We start from the raw sequence: 17,487 nt of genomic DNA on the forward strand, positions 1-17,487 counted from the left end.
ATTTTTGCAAAGAAGAAAGATAAGATACAGGCGTTATTTGGAAAACCTAAAGAATTAAATACAAATTTGCCGAGGCCAGATGAATAAGGATTAATTGACAACCCTTTAGGTTGCTGAGTGATACAACTTAAATAGCATGGAATATATCTGGGCATGTTATAGAAGGAAACAAATTCAAGTACCACGAACCTAATAATTATTTTTCAATAAATACCTAAGAGATAGCCACATCCACTACGCAGAAGAAGTCACATGTATGGGAGTGGGCTATGGCTGGGTCAAGTTGAATGAGAGATTTAGGGAGCTCTTCTGAGTCGCAAGGCTGCAGAGAAAAGACAGTCTTTCATTGAAGTTCATTGCCTGTGTACCACTCACAACAAAGAATCAGGACATGTGGGCTCTGGATCTTGCTCTGTCACTAGACAGCATACTGAGTCATCTCTCTCTCCCTCTTTGGATTCTCTTTGCAAGTTCCTCTTTCTCTTCCAGATGTCTACAGTACAACGATAAGTTAAAGTCTCCTGGATTTACAGTTTCCACTGACCTAAGCCAGACACCTGAAGTCATTTGAACACAACTCTGTGATGAAACTTTCTTCTCACCCAATACTGGAAAAAATTTATGAGATATATGATAGTTAAGGGGCAAAAAAAATTTAAAGTATTTCTTGTTTATTTAGCATAAGAGGTCTTTCTCTTCTCTATTCTCTCTTGCTTCGTCCAAGTAGAAGCAAGCATTTCATCTAAGAAGTCTCCATCTTTTACATTGGAGTTAAGGGATATATATATATATATATATATATATATATATATATATATATATATTCAGCTTTTAATTGCAATTTTATAATAATCAGAAGCCAAAGCAGCATTTGTAGGAAAAGAAATATTCTTTTTAAGAAAAAGCACGACCACACTACAGATTTAAAAATTAAAATGAAATAAAATGGCTTTCACATTTGTTCCTGATTACTTCGTTTGCCAGATTCTTGCTCACAACAATGTTTGGCTAAAAGTGGTATCGGGGTCCCAATGGTGAGATACACTCCTCAGCAGTCCTCAAGTTCAGTGCTGAGAATTTAGACATCATCATTTCTTTCTCAATAGTAACGACTCTGAAACTTCAGGCCACACAACCACGAAAGAACTTGTCTTATGACTTCTGCTTGTGCCACCAGCACATACATTCTTTCCTTGCCTCTAAGCCAAAGCCTTTCCCAACGTTCGGTAGACTTGTGTCAGTGGCTGAATGCGTAATGTCGCCCATCTCCATGAAAAGCACTGGATGACTATTATGGGTCAGGATTTCCACCTCATTAATATGCTGGTGACTTGTTTGCATGGTTGCTTGTGCAAACTGCACATTTCTTAATTACACCAATGTTTTCTTGGTACTAACTTCCCCACCCCTCTCAGTGACAAAGATGACCGTACTTCCCAAACATAAAGTTTTCAGTTAGAACTGTCTACGTGGAGGTCATAATACCTTCTCTCATGCAGCAATATTTTAGAGATAAAAGTTCAAGTGGATCTGCAAATTCAAAATGGAAAGCAATCTGCACTGGCAAAGCTGAAGAGTGAACCTGTCTCAGGTATGCTCGGCCATTTCTTGACACAGGGGAGACTGACTCAGGGTGTTTTCCATGGAGTCTGAGCTTATTGTAACTTTTGGGCACTCCGGGTGACCCACAGCAATGCTGTTTGTAGGGTGAGGGGCAGCAGCTTTGAAATATTCACAACCAACACAATTTTGATTAAAGAAAGAACTCTGGTTTTTAATAGTTTTGATCATTAAAAAAGTTTAAACCTGCATAGCAATCATTTCAAAAATAATTATTTAATGTTCCATAATTAAACTGTACACAACCTAGTCTTGGGACATAGAAGCCAGTGAGGTGAATCTGGAGCAGCCCTGTGCAGTCCCCCGAGTCAGGAGTAGAGTTTCCATTGGCCATTTTTTTTTTTTTTCTGTCATTCTGTTCATCTTAGTTTATTTGGATGCTTGGCACAATCTGGCTCCGCTGCTGAGCGGACCTGCACGCGGCAGAGAGACAGCTGACCCTGTCCTCCAGCCCTTCTCGCAGCCCCTCCCCGACTCGGCCGGGTTCCTCAAAGCCGCTCGATGTCTCGGTATTTCTTCCGCAGAATAGAGACCTGGTCTTTAAAGAGGACGGGGTCCAGCCTCATCTGAGAGTGGATCAGCGGCATGTAGCCAAACCAGCTGGCAAACGAATTCATGCAGCTCTGTCGCTGGGCAAAGTGGTCAGGGTCAGCCCAGCGGGAAGCCCGAGAGGTCTGGGGAAAGGGAGAGAAACAAGGAAGATGATGAGTGGGTGCCAGGTGAGAGGGACACACGGTGGGAAACGAAGTCAGATGCAGTGGGCATGTGTTAGGACTCTGGGTCTGGCCTGGCCACCATGGCCAACCCATCCATGTGGCTGGTGAAGATGCAAGCACAGGTCCAGATTTTCAGCCTTGTTAGATGTCTTCCCCAGACCTGCCACATTCCCTAACATCCCAAACAAAGATCCACAGGCACTGACATAGTCTCTGGGCCATGAAGGACCTGCCAACTGAGCTTTAGCTGTTGTGGTCGCTCAACAGAAAACTTCTTTTTGCACTTGGGGATAAATACAATGACTCACAATGTGTGTATGCTTTCAAAGATAATTTTTTAAAGCCCTCCTGTGAACTTGGTTGATTCTGGCTAAGTAGAAAGATGGCTGCCATCTCTTCATTCTCCATGTTGACCTTGAGACTGGTTTAGATCATTCAAATGACTGACATTGATTTAAAAGAAAGCCATAAATGACCCCAGCGCTGAAATTTAAATGGACCAACAAAGCATAATGTCTTCATCTTTGTATGAAACAAGGAAAAGGTGGGCTGCCCAATTATGTTGGAAAAAATCCATGAACTCAGTAATGTCAATAGGTGATTATTTAATGAAGCATATATGTAGGTGTGTGTGTATAACATGTTTGTATCTTCATACATTATTAGAAAATAACTTTCATAGGAAGGTACATTTTGCTGTGAGAATCACTCAGAGTCATCATAAAACTACAAGTGTCAACATGCTTGAAAGTAACCACGGAAGGTAAACACAGATGTCAAGTTACCTTGGAGCAGCAAAGCAACAAACAAAATACTATTTGTAAAGTGTTTTCATGAGCTCATTTGAGCCTCCCAACAACCTAATCAAGTGATCTACCTGTGTAATAACATTTCCACTGTACAGATGAGGAAGCAGGTTCAAGGAAGTTAAAATTGTTTGTTCAAGGCTAGAAAGGGGCAGAACTCAGGCTTCATTCTTTTTTTTTTTTTGATATGGACCATTTTAAAAGTCTTTATTGAATTTGTTACAATATTGTTTCCATTTTATGTTTCAGTTTTTGGCCAGAGGGCATGTGGGATCTTAGTTCCCTGACCAGAGATCTAACCCATACCCATTACATTGGTGGGTGAAGTCATAACCACTGGATTGGCAGGGAAGTCCCCAAGCTTCATTCTTTACCATTGGTACTAGAGGAACTCTGCTTGGTAAGTCAGAGACAGTATCAGATTAAGCTGACCAGTTGAGTCTATATCAGAGTTGACAGTTCCAAGTGATAGTCGCTCAGTCATGTCCAACTAGATGCAACTGCAGCTTACCAACTGCAGCCCACCAGGCTCCGTCCATGGAATTCTCCAGGCAAGAACACTGGCGTGGGTTGCCATTCCCTTCCAGGGAATCTGTGCCTGGGTCTCCTGCATCATAGACAGATTCTTTACTGTCTGAACCATCAAGGAAGCCCTAGGGAGCTCCATTTTGCTCCTATTATTTGGGATGAGCCTGTAGATCATTCCTGAAGGACCTGCTCATCTCCAAAAGGCCAGACACCCTGTATCCCAGCAAGTGCTCACATTTGTGAATGGAAACACTGTTGAGATCCTAAGCTCATTCTTATTCTCTTACAAAAAAAAAAAAAAAAAGAGTCCACTACATAATAGTGTGTATGTTAATCTCAAACTCCTAATTTATCTTTCCTCCCCCACCACTATTCCTTATGGTAACCAGAAGTTTGTTTCTGTTTTGTAAAGAAGTTCATTTGTATCCCCCCCCCCCGCCACCGGCTTACACTTATGAGAGATATCATATACTATCTGTACTTCTCTGTCTGACTTACTTCACTTAGTATGATAATCTCTAGGTCCATCTATGTTGCTGCAAATGGCATTATTTCATTTGTTCCCATGTCTGAGTAATATTCCACCACATAAAGAATCTTCGTTATCCATTCATCTGCGGATGGACATGTAGGTTGCTTCCACATCTTGGCAATTGTAAACAGTGCTGCTACGAACACTGGGGTACATGTGTATTTTCAAATTAGAGTTTGCTCTGGATATATGCCCAGGAATGGGATTGCTAGATCATATGGTAATTCTATTTCTAGTTTTCTTAAGGAAACTCCATACTTTTTTCCATAGTGGCCACACCAATTTACAGAGCTTTTATATTCTTGACATAAAGATACCCTTGACTTTCATCTTCCCAATTATGTGCCAACCATATGCTCCCTCAGGGCTTTTGGACGTGGTTTATTTCCTGGTATCTCCTCGTTACGTTTCCTACAAGAAAAGTGCTGTCCTCATTCCTGCAGACTGAGCCACCAGCGAGCAGAGCAACGGAGGAGAGGTCTCCTTCCCTTACCTGCCCCATCATTGTCTCCTTGTACTGCTTCTTTTGGGTCACTTTGATTGGAGGCAATTTTGTCACAGCAGACACCAGGAAATTCATGAGTATGTCCTCACAGTTGGCCAATTGGTCCACCATGTTCTTCAGGCTGGCTGGCAGGTAATGGGTGTAAAGGTAGTGATAATATCTGTAAAAACCAAACACAGGTATCAGCGGGGGCCATCACTGTAAAATAACAGCTGGTCTTCCTTGACAGAAAACACATACCCATTCTTTGAACCCCTAAACACATCATGGATGATGATGATGACAATTATCATTTATACGGTACTTACTGTACACCAGGTAATGTTCTAAAGTGCCTTCTCAGAAATTCCTCACTTAATCCTTATAAGGAACCTATGATGTAGGTATTATTATTATCCCTGTTTTACAGACAAGGAAACAAGGTACAGAGATAGCCACACATGCAGATATTGTCTGCTCAGTCTAACTTTAAAATCAGGCTGGTTGGTTAGAAACTTAGATACAAAAGAAGTTACTTACACATATCATTACAAGCTGCTTTACAATTTTAATTATTGGCTTAATTAGAGCTGTATTCAATACTATCCCATAACTCTGGTTCCAACAATACAATCATTCCATTTGGGGGGCCTCTAAGCCATGTATTTCCTTTCTGTTAGAGTTATTAATCTGGTGGTCAATCTTTATGGAGAACACACAATTAATTTGAATTATTTCTCACCCTACTATTTTTTTGGAGGGGTATATATATATAGCACATGTTGCTCAAAAGTAATGGTGCTAATGGTAAAGAACCCATCTGCCAGTGCAGGAGATGAGACACAGGTTAGATCCCTGGGTTGGGAAAATCCCCTGGAGAAGAAAATGGCAACCCACTCCAGTATTCTTGCCTGGAGAGAGTCCCACGGACAAAGGAGCCTGGTGGGCTACAGTCCATAGGGTAGCAAAGAGTCAAACACAACTGCAGTGACTTAGCATGCACACATGCATATACAGCACATATTTCTAGGAAAAATCACTTGACCGAATCCGATTCACTGAGTGCTGGCAGCAAGAAGAAAGAGGCGGCATCTTGAATCAAGACCCGGTCACCCCAAATGCTTATACCTTGTGCATTTCCAACTCCATCCCCAAGATGACAGGAGTCTCTATTTTTTTTTTTTTTTTTCACTAAAAAAGATGAGGGTGAGAGTGGCACGTTCACCTTACAAAGGAGTCGGGATTTCAAGAATGACTCAGTCGGGAACATTAGCCTTCTACAGTCATGAATTTGGCCATCTTACCTGAGTTCCCTGGCTTTAAAGACCAAATCCAGGCAAATAGCTCCAAAATGTTTATTCCCAACCCTGACCTTTCTCAAAACACTCTCTTCAATGTCCTCACAGGCCCAAGACTGAACTCCTCTATTTTCCCTAATACCTGTTCCATCTACACTCATCCCCAGCTCTACTGATGGCTTTTTACTCTATCCTTTTAGTTCTTCAGGTCAAAAAGCCTGAGTCATCAAACTCTATATCCGGTCTGTCAGGACAAGATGCTGGAGCATCTTCAAAATACACCCACAATCTGATCACTACTTCCCACCTCTGCTGCTCACTTCCTAATCCAGGCTCCATCATCTCTTATCTAGATAAGGTCAGCCAGCTCCTAACAGGTTTCCCTGCATGTCCCCTGGTCCCCTTGTAGTCTGTCCTCATCACAGCCTTCACAATAGATGCCTAAAACATAAGAAAGACTGCCCTCCTCACACCCCTCCACTGGCTCCCACATTACCTAGAAGAGAGGCAAGTCCTCATAATGGACAGCAGCGTCTGGCATCTGGGCTCCCATGATCTCTCTCACTTGCCTGCCCCTCACTCCACCTGGGCCACATTGATCTTCTGGACATTCCTCCGGCGTCCTGCCTCAGGGATCTATTCCAGCTGCCCCCAGCACCAGAGCACTCTTCCGACAGGAACTCTCCCGCCTAACTTCCTTTCCTCCTCTCAAGTCTCCTCTCAACTCTCACCCGCTTAGGGAGGATCAGCCTACACCCCCCAACCTGCCCCTTCTCCACCTTTGGTACTCCTCATCCTTTAAGCCAGAGAAGGCAATGGCACCCCATTCCAGTCCTCTTGCCTGGAAAATCCCATGGACAGAGGAGCCTGGTAGACTGCAGTCCATGGGGTCGCTACGAGTCGGACCCGACTGAGTGACTTCACTTTCACTTTTCACCTTCATGCATTGGAGAAGGAAATGGCAACCCACTCCAGTGTTCTTGCCTGGAGAACCCCAGGGACAGGGGAGCCTGGTGGGCTGCTGTCTATGGGGTCGCACAGAGTCGGACATGACTGAAGTGACTTAGCAGCAGCAGCATCCTTTACGCTGCCCTGGTTGACTTTTTGCTATATAACTTATGTCCTAACATATTATAGAATTATTAAGTATACTGTGTCTCCCCTTGCTAGAATCAAGACCTGTGTCTTTTTTCTATTTTATTCAGTAGTAAATCCCAAGCACCTACAGCAATGCTTGCTTAGTTGCTCAGTCATGTCCAACTCTTTGCGACTCTATGGACTATAGCCTGCCAGGCTCCACTGTCCAAGGTATTCTCTAGGCAAGAATACTGCAATGGGTTGCCATGCCCTTTTCCAGGGGATCTTCCTGACCCAGGGATCAAACCTGGGATCTCCTACATTGCAGGTGGATTCTTTACAGTCTGAGTCATCAGGGAAGCCCCAGAACCATGCTGGGCGGTGATCCATGAAGTATTTACTTTGTTGTTCTTCTACACATTCAATCCCTCAACACACCCTGAGGATGTCTCCACATCTCAGACTTGCTGAAGATGCAGATCTACCATCACTTCTAATGATGCAATAAGCCAAGAGGTTTTACTGGTTTCAAAGACACATATTAACCACATCAACAAAACTCAAACAGGGATGCAGACTAATTTTCGCTAAGGTTGTTAACAAGACTTGGCCCAAGTTCCAATTTTTGCAGCAGCCAGAAAGTCATATAAGGAACAGTGTAAAATGATGTCCAGGCTCCTCACTTGTGGTAAATAGCAGCTCCCGTCAACACCATGGAGTAGTCGTTCGTCCACTTGGACGTGTAGCCCCACCGCTCCTTAGAGTTGTCCCAGAAATGGCTGCGTGCGGGGTACCCCACAATCCTCTCGGGAAAGCTCTGCCACACGGTGAAGGCAAAATCCACCTGCAGGCAGAACACAAGCCAAACAAGCAATCAACAGTGTTAGCAAATGTCAACAAAACATTACCTTCCCCCTGCTAATTCGTAATGCGAAATCCTGGGACTGTTGGGAAACATTAATTCCACGTATTCATCAGCAAATTAAACTGACTGCTTGACATTTTGCCCCATAATTATGCACATTTTTAATGTTTTCTGTTAAAGAAACTTCAGATTAGTGTGGAGATGAAAGAAGGAAAAAACCAAAACAAAACCCTGGCGGATATGTCCTATAGAAATCCAGTCTGTTCAAGCCTAAAAAAAAAAAAAATCAGTTGCTTTTCCCACCCCCGCTGCCCCACAAAGGACACGTGACCATTCATGAGTGAGAGGAACAAACGCATCTGTTTTATAAACAGGAGCAGATTTTCTATATACATCCAGCGTATGAATATATAGCATGTAACATTACCAGCACACAGCAAAGCCATAGTGACTAAAATCAAGGCATCCACTTAAAAGCCAGAGAAAAGATGTTTAAAAAGCACACAAGTTTTAACAGGAATAAGAGCAGGTATCATCAAGAGCAGAAATTCAGGCCTCTTGGGTGTGAAGATGCTCAATGCAAGGGAAATTTAGAAATGTACCCACAATGAAAAATCACTAGGAGTAAGTGGGGACAAGGCCAAATAAAGCCATGGGATTATTTTAAAGGAAATGCAGTGAAATGACTTCCTAATGTTCAAAATTACCCAAAGCATGTACTCTGAACCTGCTACAAACATTTGTAGTTAGCAAATGAACAGTCGGTTTTCAAATGTGTGCGCTCACTTCTGACTTTCCATGATTATTTGATAAATAATAAAACAATACAAAGAAAGTTTAAAAAAAAGGTAACAGAAATGCTCATAATTATGTAATGTTTATAATACGACAGGCATGGTTACAGGTACTTATATACTTTAACTCATTTAATCCTCACGATAACCCTAAGAAGTAGGTAATTTTATAGTCTCCAGTTTACAGAGGCGGGGAAGCTAACAATATGGAGGTTCAAGTATTTTTCTGAGTTAGTAAGTGGCAGAGTCAAGACATGAACTCAAGCCATCTGGTTTCAGATTCATGGTACACTGTTATCATAGCCTCACTTTTAGCTCTGTTGCTACAGTGTGGAAAACAATTTCTCTTATACAGGTTACATGTCCACCAACAACCTTTTCCCTATAAGTAAAGCAAATGGAAATTTCACATATTCCACATATATTTCAAGCCTTGGCATTGTGATGGTGGCTGAGTGATGCTGGCAAGTCCAATTCCTAACCTCCCAGGGGTTTAAAAGCAGAGAAGTTGGGAATTCCCTGGCAGTCCAGTGGTTAAGACTCTTGTGCTTTCATTGCTGAGGGTGAGGGTTCAATCTCTGGTCAGGGAACTAAGATACCACAAGCCATATGGTGCAGCCAAAAAAAAAAGAAGGCAGAGCAAATAACTATTCATAACAGCCCTAAAGTGGAAACGACCCAAATGCCATCAACTCATGAATAAATATGCCAAATACAGTATATCCATTCAGTGGAATATTACTCAGCGCTAAAAAGGAATGAAATACTGACGCGTGCTACCACATGGATGGACCTTGCAAACATTATGTTGAGTGCAAGAAGCCACATACAAAAGGGCCCATATTGTGTGATTCCATTTACATCAAGGGTTCAGGGAAAGCAAATCCACAGAGACAGAAAACAGATCGGTGGCTCCAGTGGACAGGGAGGGATGGACTAATGGCTACGGGGTGTCCCTTTTGGATAATGAAAATGTTTCAGGATGAGGTAGAGGTAATAAGTGTATAACACTGGGAAGGTACTAAATACCACTTGAAGATGGTTAATTTTATGCTTTGTGAATTTTACCTCAATTACAAGACAAAGCGAATAAGCCTAAAGACGAGCATTTCCCAAGCTTTCACCATATTCATCACCATTGTTGCTTCTTCTGCCACATTCCCACAATAATATACATCTAATGACTTAGTTAATATTTTTCTTTAAACTGCCTATACTTCTTTCGTTTGTTTGTTTTTAAGCACCATTCTAGGTAAACACGTCAGTGAAATTGTAGGTTTAGGAAACACCAGTCTGAGTGATGTGCAAGGGTCCTTTTTTCTCCAAATTCTTGGGGCTTAGTTAAAAGACACAATTTTTGTAAACAGTCATGAATTTAAAATTTTATGAAGAATTTAGTCTGGTGCCCTGACTCAAGATATGAAAAGCTTAACAATATAGCTTGTGCGTGCATGCTCAGTAGCTTCAGTCATGTCTGACTCTCTGCCACCCTATCTATGGTTGGTAGCCTACCAGACTCCTCTGTCCGTGAGTTCTCCAGGCAAGAAAACTGGAGTGGGTTGCCATGCTCTCCTCCAGGGAATCTTCCTGACCCAGAGATTGAACTCATGTCTCTGCACCTTCTGCATTGCAGGCAGATTTTTTTACCACTGAGCCACCGAGGAAGTCATGGAGGGGGAAGTAGGGGGTTGGGATATACATTAAGAAAGTATGGTGGGGCAAGGGGCACCTCAAAGTTAAAATACAGTAGGTGAGTGGACACTATTTGTCAGAAAATAGAAATCAGGTCGTGAAAACCTGCACCTTGTCACTGGCATTCACAGCTAATGGTGCCAACTGGTGGGACAGTGCATTATGCAGTCCATTGGCAAAGAAACAGCCTGACTGTCAACACTCTTTGGGGTTTTCCATTATCCTTTGAAAGGGAGACGCAGACACTGGCAACTACTATAGAACCCGATGGGGTGTTTTCATCACATGAATTCCTCCCAATCTCAAAGCCGTTTCAAGTCATTTCAAAGCAACTCAAAAGTAAATTCCGATAAAACTATGATGCTTGTGATAGTTCTCTTTTCAGGCTGCTCATTAACACATCAAAGGAGGCAAAGGTCAGCTTATGGCCTCTTCTCTTAAAAACCAACATCTGTTTTCTTTTGAGAGTGTGCAGCAATCCAGATAAATGTAAATAACTAGAAAACCAACTCTGTCTAATACCCTTTATAGGACGCTATTTAAAAATCTATCCTTAATACCACAGAGAGGCTTTTAAACAAGCTAAGGATCCTTAGAGAGGAAATAAAATGAACCAACATCTATTCACCTAAAAGAGAAAACAGAAATCTTTGTCCTCCACCATGTTGGGCAACACAACTGCGCTACTGATCAGTTACAAAGTAAACCGGAGGGCCAGCCTCTTAAATTTACATCTCATGTTCAAGCCAAGCTGACTTCTCATTGCTCCACATACAACACATGTTCTTCCTGGCGTGCGCTGAGAGGCTGGAACTGCTTTTCTTTGAAAAGATATCCACTAGCATGTGGATCCATCACAGCAGCTGGAAGTTATTTCACTGTGGGACAAATCCTAACGTGAGATCTATGGCCTCGTGCCCAGGGGAGGACAAGAGGTGAACCAATACTTCTGGTCCTAGGGTAACGATTTAGGTGTGTGCTGTGGTCTTAACTAACCGTTCTGCCATGACAGGGTGCTGCCTTTCCTTTGTCCACTCACCAAGATCCACTCTCCATCCTTCTTGCCATGCCCTACGCCTGAGACAATGGAACACTATGGACTGCTCAGCATGGGCTTCCTTGCTGGCTGCTTGGGTTAGGTCAACTGTAGTTGCTGGCAGGAAAATTAGGTGGGACAGAGGCAGGGCAGTATATCTCTCCTGCTCTCCCCGCAAGCCCTGACTTTGGCACCAGAGTCCTGGCAGCTGCTGCATCCCTCCACGATCATAGTTCTTGCAGGACGATGGCCTCTTCATCTCCATTCCTCCTCTCAGGGACTGCTATTGTTGTTGCTTAGTTGCTAAGACATGTTCAGCTCTTTTGCAATCCTGTGAACTGTAGCCCTCCAGGCTCCCCTGTCCATGGGATCTTCCGGGCAAGAATACTGGAGTGGGTAGCCACTTCTTACTCTAGGAGATCTTCTCGACCCAGGGACTGAAACCACATCTCCTGCTTTGGGAGGTGGATTCTTTACCACTGTGCCACCAGGGGAGTTGTTCTCAGAGACCCTGGAAACACTACTCCCTTCCTTCGCTTCTTCAGGCATAGAAGTGGAAGCTGCTTCCTGCTCTCACCACTCCCCAGGTGCCTCTCCATCAGCTCCTATGGGGTCCTTTAACCACAACCCATAGTCATCCTCTGTCCCTTCGTTTGAATCACTTGATTTGAATTCTGTTTGCTGCCAGGACTCTGCGGGCTCCAAGCAGGAAATGTGTAATCAAAGTACCTGGCATGGAGAGCAGAACAAACCCATCCCACCATAAATACTTGTTGAATGAATGTGCACCGGGGGTGCCAGCTTCCTTTGCAGGAAGCAGCAGAAAAATGCAAGCTGGAGTGTCGCGTTCCCTGCATTCCATCACTGTCATTCCCTTTGAACATGAAGGGTCTTTCCCCTCTTCTCCCCCCCACCCCAGCCCCATCTTTCTCATGCAGCCTCACACGTGACACAGTTGGCTGTGTTCACACTTTAATCCTTGAAGCACGTATCTCCCCAGGATCACTCATTCACCAAGTATTTACAGGGCTTGTGCTGCACAGAAACAATCTGACCAAGGCAGACCTGCACAGAAAGGATCTGACCCAAGGCATGTGTCCTGGGGGTGATTTTGGTTGCCCTTCCACAGAACACCTGCTCATCTCCATTGGATGGAAACTGGGAAACATCCGTGGAATTGAAGAGCAGCAGAAACCAACAGCCCAGGTTAACATGAGTCCTGGGTATGGGGGCAGCAGGCCGTTAGAATCAGATTGGTACCCAGGAAAACAGCTACGGCTAAGTGTTGATGTTTACATTAGGAAGATAATATATGAATGAAATTATTCCTATGAATAAAAAGGAGAAGGAGAAAAAGGAATAAAAGAAGGAGAAGGAATAAAAGAAAGCTAAGTCTCCAAGCTTTTTAGCAACTACCCTGAATGATGTATTTCCGACCTGCTACATTTTTGTGTAACTGTCTCTGGTCCCCTCTTTGGTTTTAAGTGAGGTTTCAGAGATCAATACTCATTCGAGTTGTAAAAATTGGTTTTCTATCATATCTATCTTTCACCTTCTCTCTCTCCCCCTCACACGTGGCTCTGTGCCATCTTATTTTTGGCACAAATACCTGAACATCTGAAAAGGCAGGGATCTCCATCTCAGCCTTCAAGTGAAACTGTTTGCTCTCGCGTGGGTGAAAGAAAATGTGCATTTCCAACCAAAACGGAAAAGCTGCCTTTAGAACCCAGAAATAGTGTTCCCCAACAGGCCACACACGCCTGCACAGCCGTAGGAGGATTGTGAGAGATGGGGGCTCTGGATCGTGTGGTTTCAAGAAAATACCAAACAGGCATCCCTGCCCGCCTCCTCTGGGTCCCTCTGCACACCTGCCCACACCTGTGCCGTTTAAAACCAAATCCAAAAACAGGAGGGTGAGGTGAGGCACAGCCTGGCAAGTGAGGAGCCAATTCGCAGAGGAAACAAGGGGAAAATGCCCTCATCAGGGTTGATTCAATCCCGCTCTGCAGGAAGTTCTGAAAAATGTTCTGGGCTTGGCCAAGGCAAGGGCAGAGAAGGTTCCGGCACCCTGGGGTTTGAGGTGACTGCCTGCAGGGCCCGCCACCCCTCCTGAGAGGCTGCTTACCTCCGTGGTTGAAAGCACGGTGTCCTCGTCAAGGCTGAGCACAGCGTCTGTGATGATGTTGTCATAGGGCAGGAAACGGCTGCTCATCACCTGGGAGGTACGGGGGGTGGAGGGGACAGGCAGGAGGCAAGGAATCGGGTAAATGGAGAGTCTTGTTTCAGAGAGAATTCCCCCCGCATCCTCACCTTCACAAAGGATGCTCAACCATCATGTCACCCCTCAACATAAAAGGCTTCCATTTCCCATCAGTCCAGATTCACTGAATTCCACCATTACTTGGCACCTACTGTGTACAGACACCTTGCCAGTCAAAGGGAGGGCAGAGGTAAGTAAGACATACTCCCTGTCTTGGAGGAGTTCACAGTCTGTGGGGAGACCAAGATGACCAAGACCAAGATGCAGATCATCAGTCCTGGCTACTATGAGAAATGCCAGGAAATAGGAGGATGCAGTAACCAGCTGCTTGGAAAAGAAACGAAGACCTCTGAGAAGTGACCCTGATAGCTAGGAATCCACCTAGTGTAAATAGAAATGAGGGCTCGCAGAGGGCTCAGTAGATGCAAAGGCAGAGAGTGGACAGCCAGTGCTCTGGAGGCCAGGAAAGAGTGGATGAAAGGAGCAGTGATTCCAAGCATGGGACACACGCCACTTGATGGCCGCCAGGTCATTTTAGAAGGTGCAGAGACAAATATTTAAAAATTTCTAGTCTTCATTTTAGCTCAGAGAAGCAAAAATATGTACAAATACATATTAATAGCTATAGCAATAAGGAGTAGTAGTAGAGTTACTTAAAGATAATTTCATTAAATTGAAAAGTAAGCTGATTTAAAGAAAAATATTAAATAAACAATAGAACTTGTGGCCCATGGATTAAGGAAAACTGTAAAGCTAGTATATGAATAAGATTTGGGCAGCTCCAGGATAAGGCATGGTGAGGTGAGTGTATGTGTGTTTCTACATGTGTATGTGTGTGCCTGTGTGTGTGGTGAGGATCTAGGGGATCAGTTGGAAAATTGAGACCAAAGAAAGGACGACAGTTACAGCTTATACCTCTGGGCTAAGGTTTCCATAGAATAACTAATGAGAATGATGATATAAGGAAAACCAATATTTTTTAAACATTTACTGTGTGCCGAGGAATGTTTCAAGTTCCTCTCATTTCATCTTTATTACAACCCCATTGTATACATAAGAAAACTAAGGTACAGAGAGGTTGTGTCTTGCTCACAACATTCCATCCAGCCTTCACAATCCTAGGTAGCGGTCCCCAACATTTTTAGCACCAGAGACTGTTTTCACGGAAGACAGTTTTTCCACAAGCCAGTGGGTGGTTGGTGGTGGTGGTGGTGGTAGTGGTAGGGATGGTTTTGGGATGATTCAAGCCCAGTTCCATTTACTGTGTACTTTATTTCTATTATGATTACATCAGCTCCACCTCAGATCATCTGGCATTAGATCCCAGAGGTTGGGTACCCCCTGGTATAGCACACTTCAGTCGCTACACTCTTTCCGTCTTGAGGTTGAAAGGACCTCAAAAGTGAACATGGAGCACAATGGCAATCTCACATTCACCACCCTCCTCTAAAAGGCATATTAACTGTTATGTCATCCTCTCCCAGTTCATTTTTGGAGACAGAGAAAGAAAACACTTGTCATCAACTTTCAAGGCATGAAGGCCACAGAAGGAAGCAGTTAGGTGCTGGAGGCAAAGGGAATGGGGGCACTTAGCCTGGCCGCCAAGGGTGAGCTCTCCACAAATCTGAGAATGCCTTTACCCACTCATCCCGCCCAAAGCCCAAGCTATATTTATATCAGGAAGCCAGCTCATCCACAAAGCTCATCGCAGAGTCAATTTATAAGTCTGTGAAGCTATTGGAGGGCTTAGGACGTTAAAGGATGGAAAATGTCCACCAGAACCTACCTCTAGGAGCTCAAGGGACATATCTACAGCATAAATGGCTCCAGGCTCTGCTCCCACACATCTGTCAACTGGGTCAAGTGTTTGTTTTTTTTCCCCCCTCAGGCTTTCAAAATAAAATAAAATACAAAAGCAATCAGCAACCCCATATGCACAGGGCTCAGAAATCTCAGCCTGAAGCAATTCTCCTGACACTGTTTCCTTGTCCATTGACTAACACAGAAGCCATTAGTTGCCAGCTTAGCAATGCCCTGACCTTTCCCTTGTTAAGCCTACAGGGGAAGAGCTGCAAAGACAAGGCCTATAAATTCAAAACAGAATTTCCCAGCCAAAGCAGCCAACACATCAATTTTAAACTCAAGGCTAGACGTGGAAATTTAAAATGGGGAATGAAGAGGACATATGACTTCCTTCCCCTGTTATGGGACCAACCACTGGGTTTAAAAGAATCCATTTCTTTTCTCTGAACCTGCTTCATCAACAAAAGTTAAGCACCCATAAGCCAGTCACTTCCAAATTCTAGTGTAGAAACTAGTGGCTCTTTCTCAAATACCCTGGAGTTCTAAAAGCTCCATGAATTAGCATGAAAGGAGCATGTACTTACAAAGTCAATCCAGAGTAAGCTGGGTTTCCCTTGTTAGCTTGTTTAAGAAATATTTAGCTACCATAGGAGCCCGAGCCCTTCTAGAACGAACAAACATGACTAGAAAATGACAAAGGCTCAAGAAGTTCCCTGTCAGGACTTCCCAGGTGGTTCAGTGGTTAAGAATTTGCTTGCCAATGCAGAGGAAACAGGTTGGATCCCTGGTTGGGACACCAAGATCCCACATGGGCAACTGAGCCTGTGCGCCCCAACTACCTAACCCACATGCCACAACTAGAAAGAAGCTTGTACACTGCAGCAAAAGACCCCATATGCCCCAACTAAGACCTGATGCAGCTAAACAAATAAACAAATATTAAAAAAAAAAAAAAAGCTCCCTGTCCAGTTGGGAAGCTAAGAAATGCTTGTAAGTAATTATACAAAGCACAAGAATCATTGACATTTATCACGCACCTACCATGTAGACCCATTTTGTACGTACATTTATATATGTAGTGTCAAATTATGTGATTGATACTATCAAACTAGTTAGGTGTTAGGATTTCTTCCATTTACTGAAAGGGAGGGTTGAGGCACAGAGAGTTAAATAATGTGCCTGAGGTCACAAAATAGGAAGTCTGACCTCAGATCACATAAGACAAACCATCAATTTACAATATCCCCTTAGAAAAGGAGCTGACATTTATCCAATGCCAAGTGTATTACAGGGCTGAGCACCTGTAATACAGTATCATATTTCTTCTTCAAAACGAGCCCAAGTCTTAGCCCAGGTGCCCTAGAATACAGAGTCTAAAGGAAGATTTGAGGGCAAATGCTTTACTAGGTGGTACAGTCCCAGGACGGGGCTTTCCAGTAGCTCAGTGGTAAAGAATCCACCTGCAACGCAGGATCTCCTAGAGACACAGGTTCATTCCCTGGGTGGGGAAGATCCCCTGGAGAAGGGCATGGCCACCCACTCCAGTATTCTCACCTGGAGAATCCCATGAACAGAGGAGCCTGGCGGGCTACAGTCTATAGGGTCGCACAGAGTTGGACATGACTGAAGTGACTTAGCATGCACACACACACACACATGCATGCACAGTCCCAGGGCAGTGACAGTGAGGGGAAAGGAACCACATGACCTACTGGAGTCACTGGCCAAAGTCAAGGCTGCAAAATGAAATGTTAGTCGCTCAGTCGTGTCTGACTCTTCGTGACCCTATGGACTGTAGCCTGCCAGGCTCCTCTGTCAATACTAGGACTCAACAAATGGCCAGCAGTCCAGACAGAAATATGGCTGGGAGAATGGGAGGTATTTATAAGACACGTCTGATAAACCCTACAGGAAAGGTACTGTTATTATCATCATCAAATAGAGGAAAACAATTGAATGGGAAAGACTAGAGATCT

General features: G+C 43.8%; 1 protein-coding gene across 1 annotated transcript in view; it reads right to left on the reverse strand.

Moving 5' to 3' along the window:
* Positions 1-1,747: 1,747 nt before the first annotated feature.
* EXT1 (exostosin glycosyltransferase 1) overlaps positions 1,748-17,487 on the reverse strand; it is a 306,543-nt gene continuing 290,803 nt past the window's right edge. Inside the window, exons 8-11 of the mRNA XM_065902829.1 lie at positions 13,574-13,663; positions 7,745-7,905; positions 4,696-4,867; positions 1,748-2,294 (exon numbers count right to left, since the gene is read on the reverse strand). Coding sequence (XP_065758901.1) covers positions 2,109-2,294; positions 4,696-4,867; positions 7,745-7,905; positions 13,574-13,663 — 609 coding nt within the window. The 3' untranslated portion in view covers positions 1,748-2,108. The remainder of the gene's footprint in view (positions 2,295-4,695; positions 4,868-7,744; positions 7,906-13,573; positions 13,664-17,487) is intronic.

Source organism: Muntiacus reevesi, chromosome 12 (assembly GCF_963930625.1).
Source record: "Muntiacus reevesi chromosome 12, mMunRee1.1, whole genome shotgun sequence".
Taxonomy (NCBI): Eukaryota; Metazoa; Chordata; class Mammalia; order Artiodactyla; family Cervidae; genus Muntiacus; species Muntiacus reevesi.